The sequence below is a fragment of the Macaca nemestrina genome, chromosome 10 (assembly GCF_043159975.1).
Source record: "Macaca nemestrina isolate mMacNem1 chromosome 10, mMacNem.hap1, whole genome shotgun sequence".
Lineage (NCBI taxonomy): Eukaryota > Metazoa > Chordata > Mammalia > Primates > Cercopithecidae > Macaca > Macaca nemestrina.
In genome coordinates, this window is record NC_092134.1 from 32,224,298 (window position 1) to 32,240,631 (window position 16,334).

A 16,334-nucleotide genomic window follows, 5' to 3' on the forward strand; every position below is an offset into this window, starting at 1 on the left:
CCACACTTCTCAATAAAGTGTCTATTTTCAGAAAAGGGGATAGAAAACCCCCAAAATTTCACTCTCAACTAACGCTCATCTTCAAGAAAAAAAGTTGACACCATGGAAAAAACACCCATAATAACTTTTGTTTTTTGTTTTTTTTTTTTTGAGATGGAGTCTCGCTCTGTCACCCAGGCTGGAGTGCAGTGGTACAATCTCGGCTCACTGCCACCTCTGTCTCCCAGATTCAAGCGATTCTCCTGCCTCAGCATTTTTCTTTTTTCTTTTTTCTTTTTGACAGTCTTGCTCTGTTACCTGGGCTGGAGTGCAGTGGTGCGATCTCGGCTCACTGCAACCTCTACCTCCCAGGTTCAAGCGATTCTCCTGCCTCAGCCTCCCTAGTAGCTGGGATTACAAGCCTGCACTACAATGTCTGGTTAATTTATGTATTTTTAGTAAACACGGGGTTTCACCATGTTGGCCAGGCTGGTCTCAAACTCCTGACCTCAGGTGATCTGTCCACCTCAGCCTCCCAAACTGCTGGGATTACAGGCATGAGCCACTGCGTCCAGCCCCATCAGAAATTAAATACGTGGGTTTTAGTCGGGGTCTGTCAATTGCTAATTTTGTACTTTTGAGTTAGTAACTTCACTTCCTGTGCCATAGTAAAATAGGCGTAATTCCACCTCACAGGCTGCTATGAGGATTAAATGAAGTGCAGGAGAAAAATTTGTGAAAGCCCTTTGGAAACAACAGAATTATCAAGTACATGTAGGGTTGTAGTATCATGATTGTTATCGTTCTAAAGATTGGCCATATATTTATCTTTTCCTTATTTTTGTTTCCCTAAAGCATGAGTTTATCTTGACTCTTGGCAGAACTAGGGACAAGTCTCTCTTGGCTGTCCTTCTTCTTTTAAAAGTCTCTCCTTAACGGTCCTCTCCTCTCCCTCTTCCCATAGCCTCTGTACTACTCTTTAAAGGGAGAAACAGGAGATGGTCTGTTCCCTAACTTGAGACCAGGCCTTGACATTGGTTCCAGAAAGTAATCTTTGAAACTCAGGGAAATAGGAATGAATTTTATTATAACAGAATCACAAAAAAGGGAGGATGAAAAAACAAAAGTCCAGAGCATAGTAGACCAAAAAGAGAAGCTACAAAGTGGAATATCACTTACATTGAAAGAAATAATAAACTGTGAAGGTGATTACACATGCATTCAACAGAACCTAACTGGTCCCTTCTTCAGTATGGTTTTCTTATGCTAAGGTTTGAGCTACTGCAGTGTTTTTAATTTAAATTTTCTAAGGCTTTTTTATGCTAATTTGCTAGAAATGTTTCTGCCAAGTTGTCTGAAGAAGAAAGTAAGAGCACATTAAATGAGAGAATAAGAACACCTGAGTTAGAATATTGCCTTCACCATTTACTGGCTGTATAACCTTAGGCAAGGTACTTACCCTTCTTCATGCCTTAGTTTCCCCACCCATAAAATAAGGAAAATAGCATGAGAATATTATAGGAATTAAATGAGATAATGAATAAAAATAGTTTAACAGTTTTTGAGGTTGGGAATATGGTAGTGAGCTTAATATATTGTAGCTATAATTTTATTATTATCAAACTATGCATTTAATGCCTAAGTATACAGACAGTACTAATCATTCTAGCCTTCTGGAAACAACAAAATCCTAATGTTTCTCTCCCGGAAAAATCAATGTATCCTAACATTTAAATACTAGATAGATTCATAGGGAACAATAATCATGCATAAATGCAGAAAGGGCCATAGGTTTTAAAAAGTGAGATAAAAGAAACTGTATTAGAAATTACTTGGGAATGACACGTATCAGCAAAACATTATTTTACAAATTCTAAATGAGACTAAAGAACATATTCTGTGATTAATGACACTTCTCTAGGATTGTATGATGGGCCTAACAGATAAGGAAAAAGCAATAGAAGAAGTATTTTAGATTTCAGAAAGCTTCCAATTCTATTTTATATTGCATAGTCATTAGCTGGGATAATATGATCTATAACCACTAAGCTTTATAGTTTCAAACTAAAAAAACCCAAAATCAGTGCTTCCGTTTACTCTGATCTTGACTCTTAAATTATAGTCCCAAACCTAGTACCATTTACCACTTACATTATTGGTCCATAAAGGAAGCAGAAAATAATATTCATTAATTATGAGTGTCTAAAGGGTAAGGTCAAAATGAAATTGATAAACAGGAGAAAGAATTGAAACAGTAGGAAAGAGAAACCATACAAATACGAGATGAAGATGAATGGCTTCTGTAATTTTACAGCATAATGGGAGACCATCTTTTTGGTAATTTAGCACAAATTAACTGGGAAACTGCTAAATGAAGTGGTGACTGAGATAACAAGGGTTCTAGGGGCATAGGTACTTTCAGGGTTATGAATTTTGCTTATCATGATGGTGACAAGAAAAATGATTTCTTTATCAGCCATTTATTACTGAACATCAAGTATGTGCCAAAAATCAAACTGGACATTCTACATGAATTATTTAATTGCCATAATGAGGCTATGTATGTTTGCCAGATAAAATACATTAAAACATGATGTCCTGCTAAATCTGAATTTCAAATAAACAATATAATTTTTTATTATGTGTGTCATATGCAATATTTGGGACATACTTTCAAAAATACTTGTTTATCTGAAATTTAAATTTAATTAGGAACACTGTATTTAATTTGGCAGCCCTAATACTATAAGGTAGGTATTAATTTCCTCATTTTACTGAGGTAGAAACTAAGATTCAGAGAAATTAAGTAATTTGTTCAAGGCTGTAATAGCCATCAGGTGACATATCTAGCTTTTAAACACTTAACAATAAAGCTTGCTTTCAGAACCAGTATAATGCACTGTTCCTATCATTATGCTCTTTCCTGCATCTAAATGGTCATGCCTCTTCCTCCTGTTGAAATCCTAGTTGGCCTTCAAAGTCAAATTGGTAGACCATGTGTCTTACGAGTCTTTCTAAATTCTCCTCAGCATAATAAGGTTATGCTCCCATAACCTTATTTATTTCTCTGTTCCAGCCCTTATTACAGTTTGACTTCTATCATAGCAGCTTAAGCACATGTCCCTGTAGCGGGCATTCTTCCACATAGAGTTGTTTCGTAACATCACCTCTACTTCCTTTTGGTGAAGTCCCTCTCCCTCACTGTGTGTAGTCAAGGTGGCAAAAGAAATCAAGGGGTCCTACCCTCCCACGATGAAGGCTGAAGGGAGAGGTCTTCTGTCCTATCATTTGTCTCATCACTGTCTATCCAACCAAGGGAAAGGTGCATAGCCAATAGAACTGTCCTCCTAAATCTTCAAAACATGAGCCAAATGATGCAAAACTAGAAAAACTGGTAAGAATTCAATCATTCCAGATCATCAAATGGAAGATATTCTATTCTAATCAAATAGCTATTCTTGATTTCTCTATTCCTTTTCCAAGGCTGGCTCTTTAGGTTTTCCATCCACATTCTTCAAATTTAACTTCCTTCTTTGGATTAAATGATTAGTTTCTCTTGTTGGTTACAAACAACCCTGATTGACTGCCTCTTGGACATGACTGAGAGCCTTAAGACCCATGTTTAATAGAGTTCTGCACCATTTCAAAATGTTCCAAGGAGGGCATCTTCCCAATAAATGCTTGTTAGTAAACAGTAGGCACTCAGAAATGTTTGTAAACTCAAAGGGGGATAAACAAACTGAAATTGTTCAGGCAGATGGAACAGAAAATCTACAAGACTCCCAAATTCTCTCTTTTTGTACTTAGTAACCAGTCTGAGTGGGCCTTAGAGAGCACTTTGGGAACAGGGATTATTAACTTTGTAAAAAATAGATGGATGACTTAATAGGCCTCAATATGACTAAATTGCCCAAGCTGCTTCTAAGATCTATGACTCACTGCAAATAAGAAACTCAGTTTGAGAGCTCTTCCATAATCTCCCAACAGAGAACTATGATGCATTTGTGCAAGTACACTAAAAATAAACAGAATGGAACTGAAATCATATGCTACCTTGCCAGAATAATATAAGTTTTAAAAATAGTTTTTTAAATAACAAGTTTCTAATTGTAACTTAATATATTTTTTCTTAATTATAATTCTAGGCTAGAGGATTGGCTTTATTTATATTTTCAACCAATACTCGACATATGTAGGGTTTAAGGATCTATGATAAAATGATGGGTAGATAAGTAAAGCGATTTTTTTGTTTTGTTTTGTTTTGTTTTTTGAGATGGAGTTTCACTCTTGTTGCCCAGGCTGGAGTGCAGTGGCGCAATCTTGGCACACCACAACCTCCGCCTCCTGAGTTCAAGCGATTCTCCTGCCTCAGCCTCCCGAGTAGCTGGGATTACAAGCATGCACCACCATGCCCAGCTAATTTTGTATTCTTATTAAAGACAGGGTTTCTCCATGTTGGTCAGGCTGGTCTCGAACTCCTGACCTCAGGTGATCCACCTGCCTTGGCCTCCCAAAGTGCTGGGATTACAGGTGTGAGCCACCATACCTGTCCAAGTGATGTATTTTTAAGGTGAGGGAAGATACTTGAGGTATTAAGTCACAATGTGGGCTGAATTAGCCCACGTTGATAAAACACCATTAGGACATATCTTAATAACATTTATTTAATTGTATTATAGTAATATCAACACAAGATATCAATTAAAGGAAAGGAAAGACTGAATCTACACTTCCTGCATTTGACTTTAACTGAATACTCAATTCTGGGCATTGCATTTTCAAAGAGATAGCAATGAAACAAGAATATTTCTAAGAGCAGAGAAGGTGCAATGGTAAAGAAGTTGAATGTCATGTCATTCAAAGAAGCACTGAACACACTAGGAAATGTTTCACCTGGAAAATAGCTAGGGATGAGTTTTTTAAACAACTGAAGGATTGTCATATGAAAGAAGAGTAAGATTTATGCCATATAACTTCAAAGTGCTAACCTGTATCTGGTGAGTAGAACAGATTTTGACAAACAACATATAATCTATTATTAAGAACCTACTAGGGATAATGCATGATGTTAGGAGTGACAGAAGATGCAAAGATGAAATGAGGAGAGTTCCGGCCTTCTGGGAGAACTATAAGACCATAGAAACAGATGGACTTTGATAAGGCTTCTAAGTTCTGTGGAAGCGTGGGGAAGTAGGGGAACAATTCTGACTATAAGATCTACAAAGCTTCTTGGAGGAAGCGGAATTTAAGTTATATTTTAAGGAATGAGAGGGGTTAGCAGACATTTATTAGGGGAAGGGATATTCCAAGATGAGAGAGGAGCTTGAGCAATGGCAAAGAAATGGAAGAGTAAAAGCCTACTTGAGAAATAGTAAAAAGGCTGTGGATGGCTGAAGCTGAATAATACGGATAATGACAGTGTAAAATGAGATAAGCCTGGAAAAGTAGGGAAAGGGTAACTTGGAGAGGGCTTGAAAAGCTGGGCTCACAAGGCTGCACTTTCTTCTGGATAGCCCACAATAATTTTAAGAATAGGAGGGCTGATACTAATTATCTTCTCTGGAGGAGAACCTTGGTGTCGTCTGGAAAATTAAATAAGAGAGAACCACTGAAGACAATCGTCTAACATCTAAAACCTTCCACTGGACTCTCCAGACTTCTCTGACCATCACCAATCTCTTCTCAGATTGCCCCATTCACCTTCTTGCTCTAAGGAAAACCTGGATCTTCCCAGAGGTCACGCTTCCCTGTGGCTCTTTCACTTAGAACTGTTTTTCTCCAATAGCCCTGGCACCAACGCATCTGAAGGAGGATTTCTTGAGTCTCAAATCCACCTTCAGACATTCTTCTTCCCTCTTGCCTAAACACCTTCAGCCTTGAATCTCAGGTTGTTATATTACATCATCTTCTACCCTTTATCTTTGTACTCTCCTGCTACCTGCCAGATTACGTTCCCTTATTTCTCAACAAAGTTAACAACTGGCCTATCATTCTTCCCAAAACTACTCAATTCTTGACTCAATCCTTTTCACATCCTGCTCTCTCAGTCCCTAGGAATTTTTCATTCAGTGATCTTGCCCTCTACCCTTTATAGTTCCTTATTTTGTACCTTGGCCTAAGCCTTGTCATTACCAATAACAGCATCTTGTGTTGATATTACTATAATAAAATTAAATAAATGTTATTAAGATATGTGCCACCATATTAGTGCCACACATTCCATTCTCTCATCACGTCTCTTATCCTTCCAGATCCTCCTTCTATTACCCTAACCCCCACACTTTTTTGAACCCTCTGGAAACTTCAACCAATTGATCCTACCAACTTTTCATTGTACTTCATTCCCTTGATATCTTGTACTCTCTTTACCAAATCACAAAATGAATCACTATCATCACTCCCTTCCATGCACCTTCGATTCCCTTTCTCTCTTTCCTACTTCCTTTCCACACTCCTGTTCAAATCCAACTCACCACCAACTCTATGTCTTTACTCATGCAGCTATACAAAATGAAAAGCTACACAATGATGATAACTAGTCCTACTTTAGTTTCATGACTATGAATCTCACATCCTCTTTAATGTAAGTTGGCAAACATATTTTCCTTCTCCATGTCTTTCTCTCTCTCTCTCTTTCTCCCTGTGGCTCCATTCTCATTCTTAGAGATGACCTTGCTTCTCACATTAAAGATAAAGCTGACAACATAGGAAAAGAACTTATTAGACCCTCAGCATACCTGCCAATATGTACATACTCCTCCTTCCCACCAGTTATCACAGATAAACTATCCATGGTCCTGTTGTGCATATTTCTCAACCTCTCACTGATGCCCACATCACAAATTTTCCCCTCTCTCGAACACCATAAATTATCTGCTGGAGAGCTGCTATTTTTAAAAGAAACTCTTGACCTTACTTCTCCTCCAGCTGCTGCCCTATTTCTTCACTACACTTCATAGCAAAACTGCTCAAAAAAGTTGCCTATATTCAGAGCATCTAATTTATACCCTCTCATCTCCCTTAAATCCACTTCAATCAAGGTTTCATCCCCACCACTCCACTAAAACGGCTCTTAACAAAATTACCATTGACCTCCACTTTATTAAATCAATGACTAATTCTCAGTCCTCATCTTATTTGACTTTCAACAACATTTAACCTAGAAAACCATTATTCTCTTCTTGATAAACTTTTGTAATTTCTGAGATGTGGCACTTCTGGGTTTTCTCCATCTTTGCTGGTGGTTCTTTCTTGGCCTTCTTTACTGGTGGTTCATGTCCTCTTTGACCCTTTATTATTGGAGTGTCCCAGATCTCAGCCCTTGATGCTCTCCCTTCTACATTTATACTTCTTCCCTTGGTCATCTCTTTCAATCTCATGTCTTTAAATAGCACTTATATGTCAACAACTATTAGTTTTATATCTCTTTCACAGACCAATCATCTTTCAAACTCCAGACAGGGAGGTCAAACTACCACCCACAATATCTTGCCAGCTCTCAATATCAAACTTCTGAGCTCAGCCCCACCTTTGCCCTCAAACCCACCAAATTTGCTTCTCTTGCAGCCTTCTCCATCTCAGCTGATTTTACTCAGGCCAAAAAACTTTTCAGTCATCCTTTGCTCTTCTTTCTCTCTTACCCTACATCCAATCCATTAGGATATTTTGTTGGTCCAGCTTTAAAATATATCCAGACTCTAAATTCTCACCATCACTTCTGCCTTTCCGAGTCAGAGCTACCATCATTTCTCCACTGGATCATTCTGGAGGCCTCCTATCTGACCTTTCTCCTTTTATCCTCTCCTCCTATAATCTACTCTCCCCATAGTCTATATTACATCCTGTTAAAATATAAATCAAATTATGGAATTCTTCTGCTCAAAACCCTGTAAGAGCTTCCTTTCACATAGGGCTCAAAGTCCTTACAATGGCCTACAAGGTCCTGCCCAATCTAGTCCCTACGACCTCACTGAGATGATTCCCCACGTCACTCACTCCACTTCAAGTTCAGGAGCCTCCATACTGTTCTTCAAACCACCAGACTCACCCTTACCCTACAAGCTGTCCACTAACTGTCCCTTTGCTGGAATGAAGTTGCTTAGACATTCACATGGCTGTCTCAGAAACTTCTAGTCAGTGGTTACATATCTTCATGACTCAGCCTACCCTGATCATCATGTTTAATATTGCAACATGCTACCGTCTTCCCCTACTTTTTCTTTTATCCATAATACTTATCCTTTCCCTAAACACTATATATTACGTATGGCTTATATATAACTATAATATAGATTACACAGTTGATCGGTTTAATATATTTATTTATTATCTCTTGCAGCTGCTATGTGAACTCCCCAAGGGCAGGGACTTTTGTCTGCTTTGTTTACTGATGTAAATCAGGTACTTGTTGAAAGAAAGGCAGGCAGAAAAATTCAGAAGCTATTGTAGTAGTCTAAAATACAGCTAATGAAGGTTTTGTTCAGCCTTACCCTACAAATATTTCTTGGGAGTACAGAGATAAATAATCCAGAATCCCTGCCCTTAAAGATCTTTCAGTGGACAGATAGACAAGTAATTTCGACATGTTCAAAGATAACGGGGCAAAACCAGGGCATCCTGGGAAGAAAGAACAGCAGGAGCAAAGGTTGGGAGGCATGAAACAGCATCACGTATTTAGAGAAGTGAAAGCACATTGATATAATCAGATGTGATGGTCTATTTGATGAGCCAACTTGGCCAGGTTACAGTCTCCAGTTATTCAATGAACACTAATCTAGTGTTGCTGTGAAGGTGTTTTGTAGATGCAATTAAAGTTCATAGTCAGTTGACTTTATGTAAAGGAGATTCTCCTTGATAATCTAGGTCAGTTGAAAAGCCTTAAAAGCAGAGCTGAAGCTTTTAAGAGCTGTGCCCAAGAGTTCCAGCCTGCCCTTGCAGATAGCCTGACCCATGAATTCAGACTTGCCTAGCCGTCTCCCACAATGAAAGCCAATTCTTTGTAATTAATCTCTAGTACTTACTATCTACTGGTTTTGCTTTTCTGATTGAACCCTGATTGATGTAATATAGTAATAAAGCTTAAGGAAGATGAGGGCAAAAAATGAAGGGTGAAAAGCAGTAGGGGCCAGATCACAAAAGGCATTTGTTTTTAACATGCTAAGAGGTTTGAACTGGACCCTGTAATCAGTAGAACAAGCACAGTAACTGATCAGGGGTAGAGATGAATCATTCTGGATTTGGTACGTCCTGGGAAAGGAGGCAAGAGGAGGAGAGAGATGCTAGAGTGGGAGAAACCAGGAAAGTTACATGTGAGAGAAATAAGAGGAGAACCCTAAGATTGTCATGGAAGCCAAGGGAACAGTGTTTGGGGAACAAGTGGGTTGTCCACCTTGGTCTGGTGCCTCAGGAAAGTCTGCCAAACATACTACATTGTGATAAAAGGAGGTCACTGAGGGCCTCAAAAGCAGCCAGGATGGAATGGAGAAGCTAGAAACCAGATTGTGTTGGTTGCTCTCGATACAACAGAGCAATCAAAAGTAAATTATAATTTCAGAAGTTTGGCTTGGAAGGCAGGAGGGCAAAGTGGCAGAAGAGGGAAAAGGATACAGTGTCAAATGATCAGAATGGTAGAAGCTTGAGCCTTTTCATAGACTGAGGGTGAACAGCTAGCAGCGTGGAGGGGTGAAAGAGACAAAAACAAGAGGACACATTCTCCTGGCTAAAGGTCATGGGTGAAGGCTTGGTCAAAGACAGTAGGAGGCCCCTCATCTTCTGAAAACTGGAGGACAGTGGAGAAGGATGTGTAAAGAGCAATACATTTGAAGAGAGAGGATAAGGGACTTCCAGTAATTCATGCCCAATGGCCCTGGTGTTTCTTGGTGGGTTAGGAAACAAGGTTACATGCTAAGAGAAAGAAGATGGGGTGACATGAGTAGAGATGGAAGCTTGGCTTCAGTAGCAGCTGTGTGGCCATCTACTAGGACATTACAGAGAGGAATCAGGATTGGGTGAGAGTTGTTCTAAATGACTTATGAATTCTCTCACAATTGATGTTTCTATAAAGTCACTTTGCAGGAACATTGCCTTGGTCACTGATATTTCCTTGAACCCAAAACAATGCCTAGCACGTAGCTGGCACTCAATAAATATTTGTTCAATCAATGAATGAATACGTAAATGAGCTTTTCCCCCAAATGAGCACATAAAATGTTTTTACTTCCTTTAATGTAGAATCACTTTAATATTTTAAAGAGATCACAGATGCTTCCCAGAAGACTTAAAACAACATAATGACTCCAGTCTTCTCTCGTGATCTCAGGAGGATGTGGACAAGCCAACACAGATAACCTAGGTTTCAAAGTGTGGGTGTTTTTTGGCTTGATTTTTTTCCTGAGCAATCTTAGAACAAATTATCAGGAAAATGGCCAAATCTCTATTTTGTTTTATTATATAATGAGCTTTCCTGAACTAAGAAAGAGTTTATGCACTCCGAGTTTCATTTAAATTCTACCACTGTGCACATAGCCTCAACCTTCTCTGATCCATCAAGCTCTCTCCTCTCTTATTTGTCTTGGTGATATTTACCACTGACTGAGGCGAAGAGAAGGGGAAATAAAACAAGACTCCTAACAAAAGCAAGCTTAGCTGAAAGTATGGCATAATTACATAATAAAAATATAAGGCAGGCTGTGGTCAGGTTGCTGCTGAAATGGGTCCCCGTTGAACTTCCCCATGCATCACCTGGGTGGAAGACTTTGGTTTTTCCATTAGTGATTCCAGAAGAGCTCGCCTCCATTTTTATTGACCTTCTGCCTGGTGGGAGTGAGGAATGCCTGACCACAGGCAGGCGACGACGTGACACTGGGCGGCTTGCCACACTTCGCCGTTGATGGATTTGCAAACACTTTTCAGCCCCATGAATAGATAAACTTAAACCTGGAATGAGAAACGGCACCATTAGACTTCAGAATGGCTAAAAGGCTGTTACATTCTTATATGAAGTCCAGAGAACAGAAGCAACCATGTTTTAAATTCTTAAGGTATGCATCACTCAAAAGTAGACATCCTTAGTTACCAAGACAAGACTGTTATGAATCAGGATCCAATCAGTCGAATCTGAAGATTCTTATAAAAATTCTTTCCAAAATGCTGGGAATATGTGCACATATTTGGCATGCTGTTGCCAAAGCAATAGGGTTTAAGAACTACTGTTGGGGTATCTGGAATTTCAATAAAAATCAAGAACTTTCTCCACAAGATTCACAGATAGGCCAAAGTCATTGGCTGAACTCACATTTACACTCTTGATAACCTTAGAATTATATGCATCTTGAGAACTATTTTATTCAGAAATATTTCAAACATACCAAAAGCAAAACGAATAGTATAATGAACTCCGTGTCCTCATCAACCAGTGTCAACAAATATCAAGACTTTTCTAATCTTTTTTCATTGATCCCACTCCCTTTGTTGTTGGTTTGCTTTTTAGATACTGGAGTATTTAAAGCAAATTCCAGATATCATGTCAATCTCCTCAAAAGTATTGATTACATCAGCTTATATAGATTACATCATTAATATGGACTCCATCTACTGATGCATATCAACTGTATAAAGAAATACTGAGTTCAATGTGTATTTTTTTAAAACACTCATTGATCACCATTGGAGGTTCCTAAGACACCAACTCATTACTCAGAAAATTAATAAAGGGAATAAAGCAAGCATTTATCCTGCCTTTCCTTTACTAACCATTTTTTATTAGTTGATGAGGGAAAGTTCTTCACTACAGAAGAATTCTTGCTAAGAAATACCAATAAAAAAGAGAATTAAAAATTATTTTAGAGCTACAATAAGAAGTCTACTAAAAACCCAGAAACAAGGAAAATAACAACTCTGCTAAGAGGTAAACTGCAAAATCGACAGTCATAGGTCATGTCAAAGGTAAGAAGAGTCACCTTAAATTTTCCCAGGGGAAAAAGAAGATATGACCTGGGCCAATTTGCAAACTCTAGCAAATCTTAAGGAAGGATGACTCAAATCAGATTAGGGCTTGATCAGCCAGGAAATCATTAAAACAAACAGTGTAATAAACATAGGCAGCGCTCATCTAAGAAATATGCTAAGCTCAAGAATTCCAGTTGCACCACCAGACAGTCCTGACATACATGATTTTACTTTCCTTTATCCATTTAACTGTCCTCATTCTAACAGTGCTCACCAGATAACCTAAAGATTAGGATTTGGCTTCCAGTGCAGGAAGAGAGTTTTCACACTAGTGTTCCTGTCTACCTGGCAGCCAGGAGTCTCAGTGTGAGCTAACAGATGGACATCCTGGGCTTCCACACTTCTACCTCCACATGAATTGCTTGGTATGAGTCTGTCCCCAAGATGTTGTTTCTAAGCCCACAATGCTGTGAGCCTAAGCCTTGGTCTCAGGAGATTCACCTAGGTTAGGACTATCATGCTGGGTGGCCCCTTGGGAGATAGGCTGGCAAGCTGCCCCCGGGTAATGCATGCCCTACTCTGATGCTCCGGTGCCTACGCAAGTATGAGCCTTCTACTCCCAGATGTCTCTCTCCATAAGTAAGACAGACACCACAGCATCAACCACATGCATCATCCACATCATGGTGGAGTGGTTTTCTTCCACTCCACCATCCTCTGTGCCACTGGTGCATGTTCCCCATTTCCACGGAGGTACAAACTGAACCATCTGTAGACCCATCAAGACTCCAGAAGAATGCAAACAGATTTGTGGGTGACAGATGAAGGGAAGGGGAGAGACATTTTAAGTCAACATCAGATGACACATGCACTCTCAGTCTGCAAATATGAAATAGACTGCTCTCCTGAAAACATTTCTTCTTTTCCTTTTTGCAGAGGCTTATTGGGCTGAGGAGAACAGGATTCTGACTCAGCACAGCACTTTTAGCTTTTATATAACTTTTCTGAAGGAAGCACAAAATGACGTAAATGAGAATAGAAATTATATCATGGAAATAAATGGCATAGGTACTTGAAATTGTGTTTTTAAAATATAAGAATGTAGATCATAGCAAAAAATGTTAAAAATAAAAAATAATTCAAGAATATTACCAGGAGAAGATAGATATGAGGAAAATGGGTATGTTACATGGAAATTTGGAAGGAATCTTTAACGCCTGAGAAAAATCCATGTTCTTCCTCTAGGAATTAAGGGTCCTCAAAGTACAGATAAAGGGCCTAGCCTAAAAGAGCTCTCCTCACACAAAGGCTAAGTCAATGGGAGAAAGAGAGATTTATAAATAAATAGCTAGTATGCAAGATAGAAAATATACTCCAGGCATTTGAAAATGTTAATATTTATAGAACATTCTGAAGTCACATCTTTAGAAATGAATTGTCAGTCAATAAATTACATCATCCAATTTGTTCTTAGTCTAAAAAAATTGTTGACACTATCTATTAAATGTCAGGCACTACACTAGATATTGATCATTATCCCATTAATGTATCATCACAACCATAAGAGCCTGAGAATTGGTATCTACGTTTTACAAATGGGAAATCTGAGGCTCGAGAAGTTACTTGACCAAGGTCACACAACAAAGTGAGTAACTGATATTTTAACCTTGCCTTTTTCCACTATACCATGCAGTCTAATGGATTCAATACCAATATAAATATTCATTGTTTTAAGCCTGCATTCGTTCTGAACAGTAACTTAACAGAAATCTATCCTGGGTGGGGGATAGATTGGAAGCACAGAATGTTGAGAGTCCTTTGGCCTAAGCTCTTGAAGAACTGTCTGTTTCTCCCCTCTCTCATGCTTGACCCATGGCATCATCCAGGCTGAAATGTCCTCCTGATTCTTGATCAGCTGTCAAAGACCTTAGTAAGAACTATCTACAGCTGTACCTTCCCCTTGACACATTTCAGTTCCTCTGACCCACTACCGTCTCTAATCTTGCAATTAGCTCTTATCATGTAATGCCCTTGAACTCTCATTCATCTGCCAGTACATGGATGGTCCATTTCTCAAACGTTCAAGAGTCTCTAATGACAAAGGTCACATTGTGCAGTTTTCTGATTCCTTCATCATCTCCGAACAAAGTACTTTCCATCGGGCAGGTGTGGGGTGATGATCCTCCTTCAGTTCCTTTTCCCTCTGCACTTTGCACGCTACATGGTGCAGACACCTTGGACATAGACAGGGCACAGTGGCAAAACCCAGTCAAGGAAATAACACTGAGCATGCTTACCTGTGCAGCAAATTTTTCATTTAGTGCTTCCTCTTTTATTGTATCCTCACCGTCTTTCCTAGGCTCCCTGAGGCCAGAAACTTAGCTGCCTCCCTCAGCCTCATCAGATAGCTTCCTCTCCAACTCAGCTGAGCAGATGGGGCCCAGGTGATGTAAAGTTTCTCATCTTCCTCCTTTCCACCTCAAATAATCATTACAAAAATACCTTTTCCTGTTGAGACACATCATCTACCTTACTTGATAAAAGACCCAAAGTCAGAACTTGGGAAACACACACCCTGGGGGATAAGGTGAGGTTAGTACAAAGTAGTGGCTAAAATGTGGATGCTGTAGCCAGAATTCTCGGCTCAAATCTTGGCCACATCATTTACTACCTATGTCACTTAATGCATTTATTTAAACTTTTGCCTCAGTTTTTTCACCTGTAAAATGGGGTAACAATTCATACCTCATAAGGTTTTGTGAGAATTGAGTTTATATCTGCAGAGTGCTTATGGCAATGTCCAGCATAATGAGTCCTCAGTGTAAGTTAGCTGCCATCATTAGCTTCTGTCATATCGATGATTCTCCTCAATCTTTGTTTTTATCCATTAGGTTCTAGCGTTTACACCACTGCCTCTGCTCATCTGTTTTTAAACTCTTGCTTTGGCTTTCGTTTTCATGACACTTAAGCTTCTTGCTACCTCCCCTTACCTTTTTAAACTCTTTCTGTTCCTGTTCCCAAAGGTGGTATTAGTTCCCAAAGCCCAATTTAACAAATTACCACAACCAGGATGGGTTCAAACAGGATTTTATCATCTCACAGTTCTGGAGGCCAGGTGTCTCACACCACGGTGTCAGCAGAGCTCTGTGCCACTGCTGTATGTTCCCTATTTCCACAGAAGTGCAAGCTGAACATCTGTAGGCCCATCGAGACTCCAGAAAGGCAGACAGAAGCTCTGGGGAGAATCCATTCCTTGCCTCCTTCAGCTTCTCATGGGTGCCAGCATTCCTTGGTGTTCCTCGCCTTGTGACAACATCACTCCAATCTTTATCTCTGTGATTATATCACCTTCTCAGTGTTTGTGTCTAATCTCCCTCTGCCTCTCTAAGGATGCTGGTTGTGACATTTAGGGACCACCTGGATAACTGAGGATAATCTCTCTATCTCAAGATCCCTAACTAAATCACATATGCAAAGACTCTTTTCAAATAAGGTAACACTTGCAGGTTCTGGGAATTTAGAATGTGGACAGATATTTGAGAGCCATTATCAGCCCACCACAGTGGGCATTTTCCAAAGTTTTGATTTTGGCCTTTACTTCTCTCCATCCTGTCCATCCTTGGGGATCTTATGCACTCCATATCTCCATCTGTAATCTCTGTGTGATCAGCTCCCCAAGTCACGCCTCCCACTGTACTCTGTCTCCTAAACATCAAGCCTACATTTCCTGCTTGGTCTGAGTTTTCTCTCCAGACACTTGATGAGTACATGGGAACACAATGACTAATATTTTAATAAATAAAAATCAAAGGCCGGGCACAGTAGCTCATGCCTGTAATCCCAGCACTTTGGGAGGCCGAGGAGGGCGGATCATCTAAGGTCAGCAGTTCAAGACCAGCCTGGCCAACAGGGTGAAACCCCATCTCTATTAAAAATACAAAAATTAGCTGGGCATGGTGGCAGGTGCCTGTAATCTCAGCTACTCGGGAGGCTAAGACAGGAGAATCGCCTGAACCCAGGAGGTGGAGGTTTCAGTGAGCTGAGATCTCACCACTGCACTTCAGCCTGGGCAGCAAAGAGCAAAACTCTGACTCAAAAAAAAAAAATCAAAGCTCAGATTTTCTTTAAGGCTCTCAAATATTTTCTTTACTTCTCAAAAATCCTACCTAAAAAGTGAAAATTTTTCTGAAAAACATAAAATTCTTAGGTGTTCTTTCTCTCTGGCCCACTTCCAAGGTACACTATTTCTGGCTTTACTGCACAGTTAGCAGTGTGCCTGTGTAAAAATGATTTGCTTTCATCCAAATGTCATTTCTGTGATTCAGAAGGACTCTATGCCACAGGAACATGTGTCGTTCTGTCAATGTTTTACAACTCGCAGCGGTGCTGTCTATGTGTTGCATTACTCT

General features: G+C 39.5%; 1 protein-coding gene across 6 annotated transcripts in view; it reads right to left on the reverse strand.

Moving 5' to 3' along the window:
* Positions 1 to 16,334, reverse strand: part of LOC105493844 (anoctamin 4) — a 380,690-nt gene that overhangs the window by 203,624 nt on the left and 160,732 nt on the right. For all 6 annotated transcript variants that reach the window (XM_011761778.2, XM_071071254.1, XM_011761784.3 and 3 more), the window contains one exon: positions 10,720 to 10,914. In XM_011761778.2, the coding sequence (XP_011760080.2) occupies positions 10,720 to 10,774 (55 nt within the window). In that variant the 5' untranslated portion in view covers positions 10,775 to 10,914. The remainder of the gene's footprint in view (positions 1 to 10,719; positions 10,915 to 16,334) is intronic.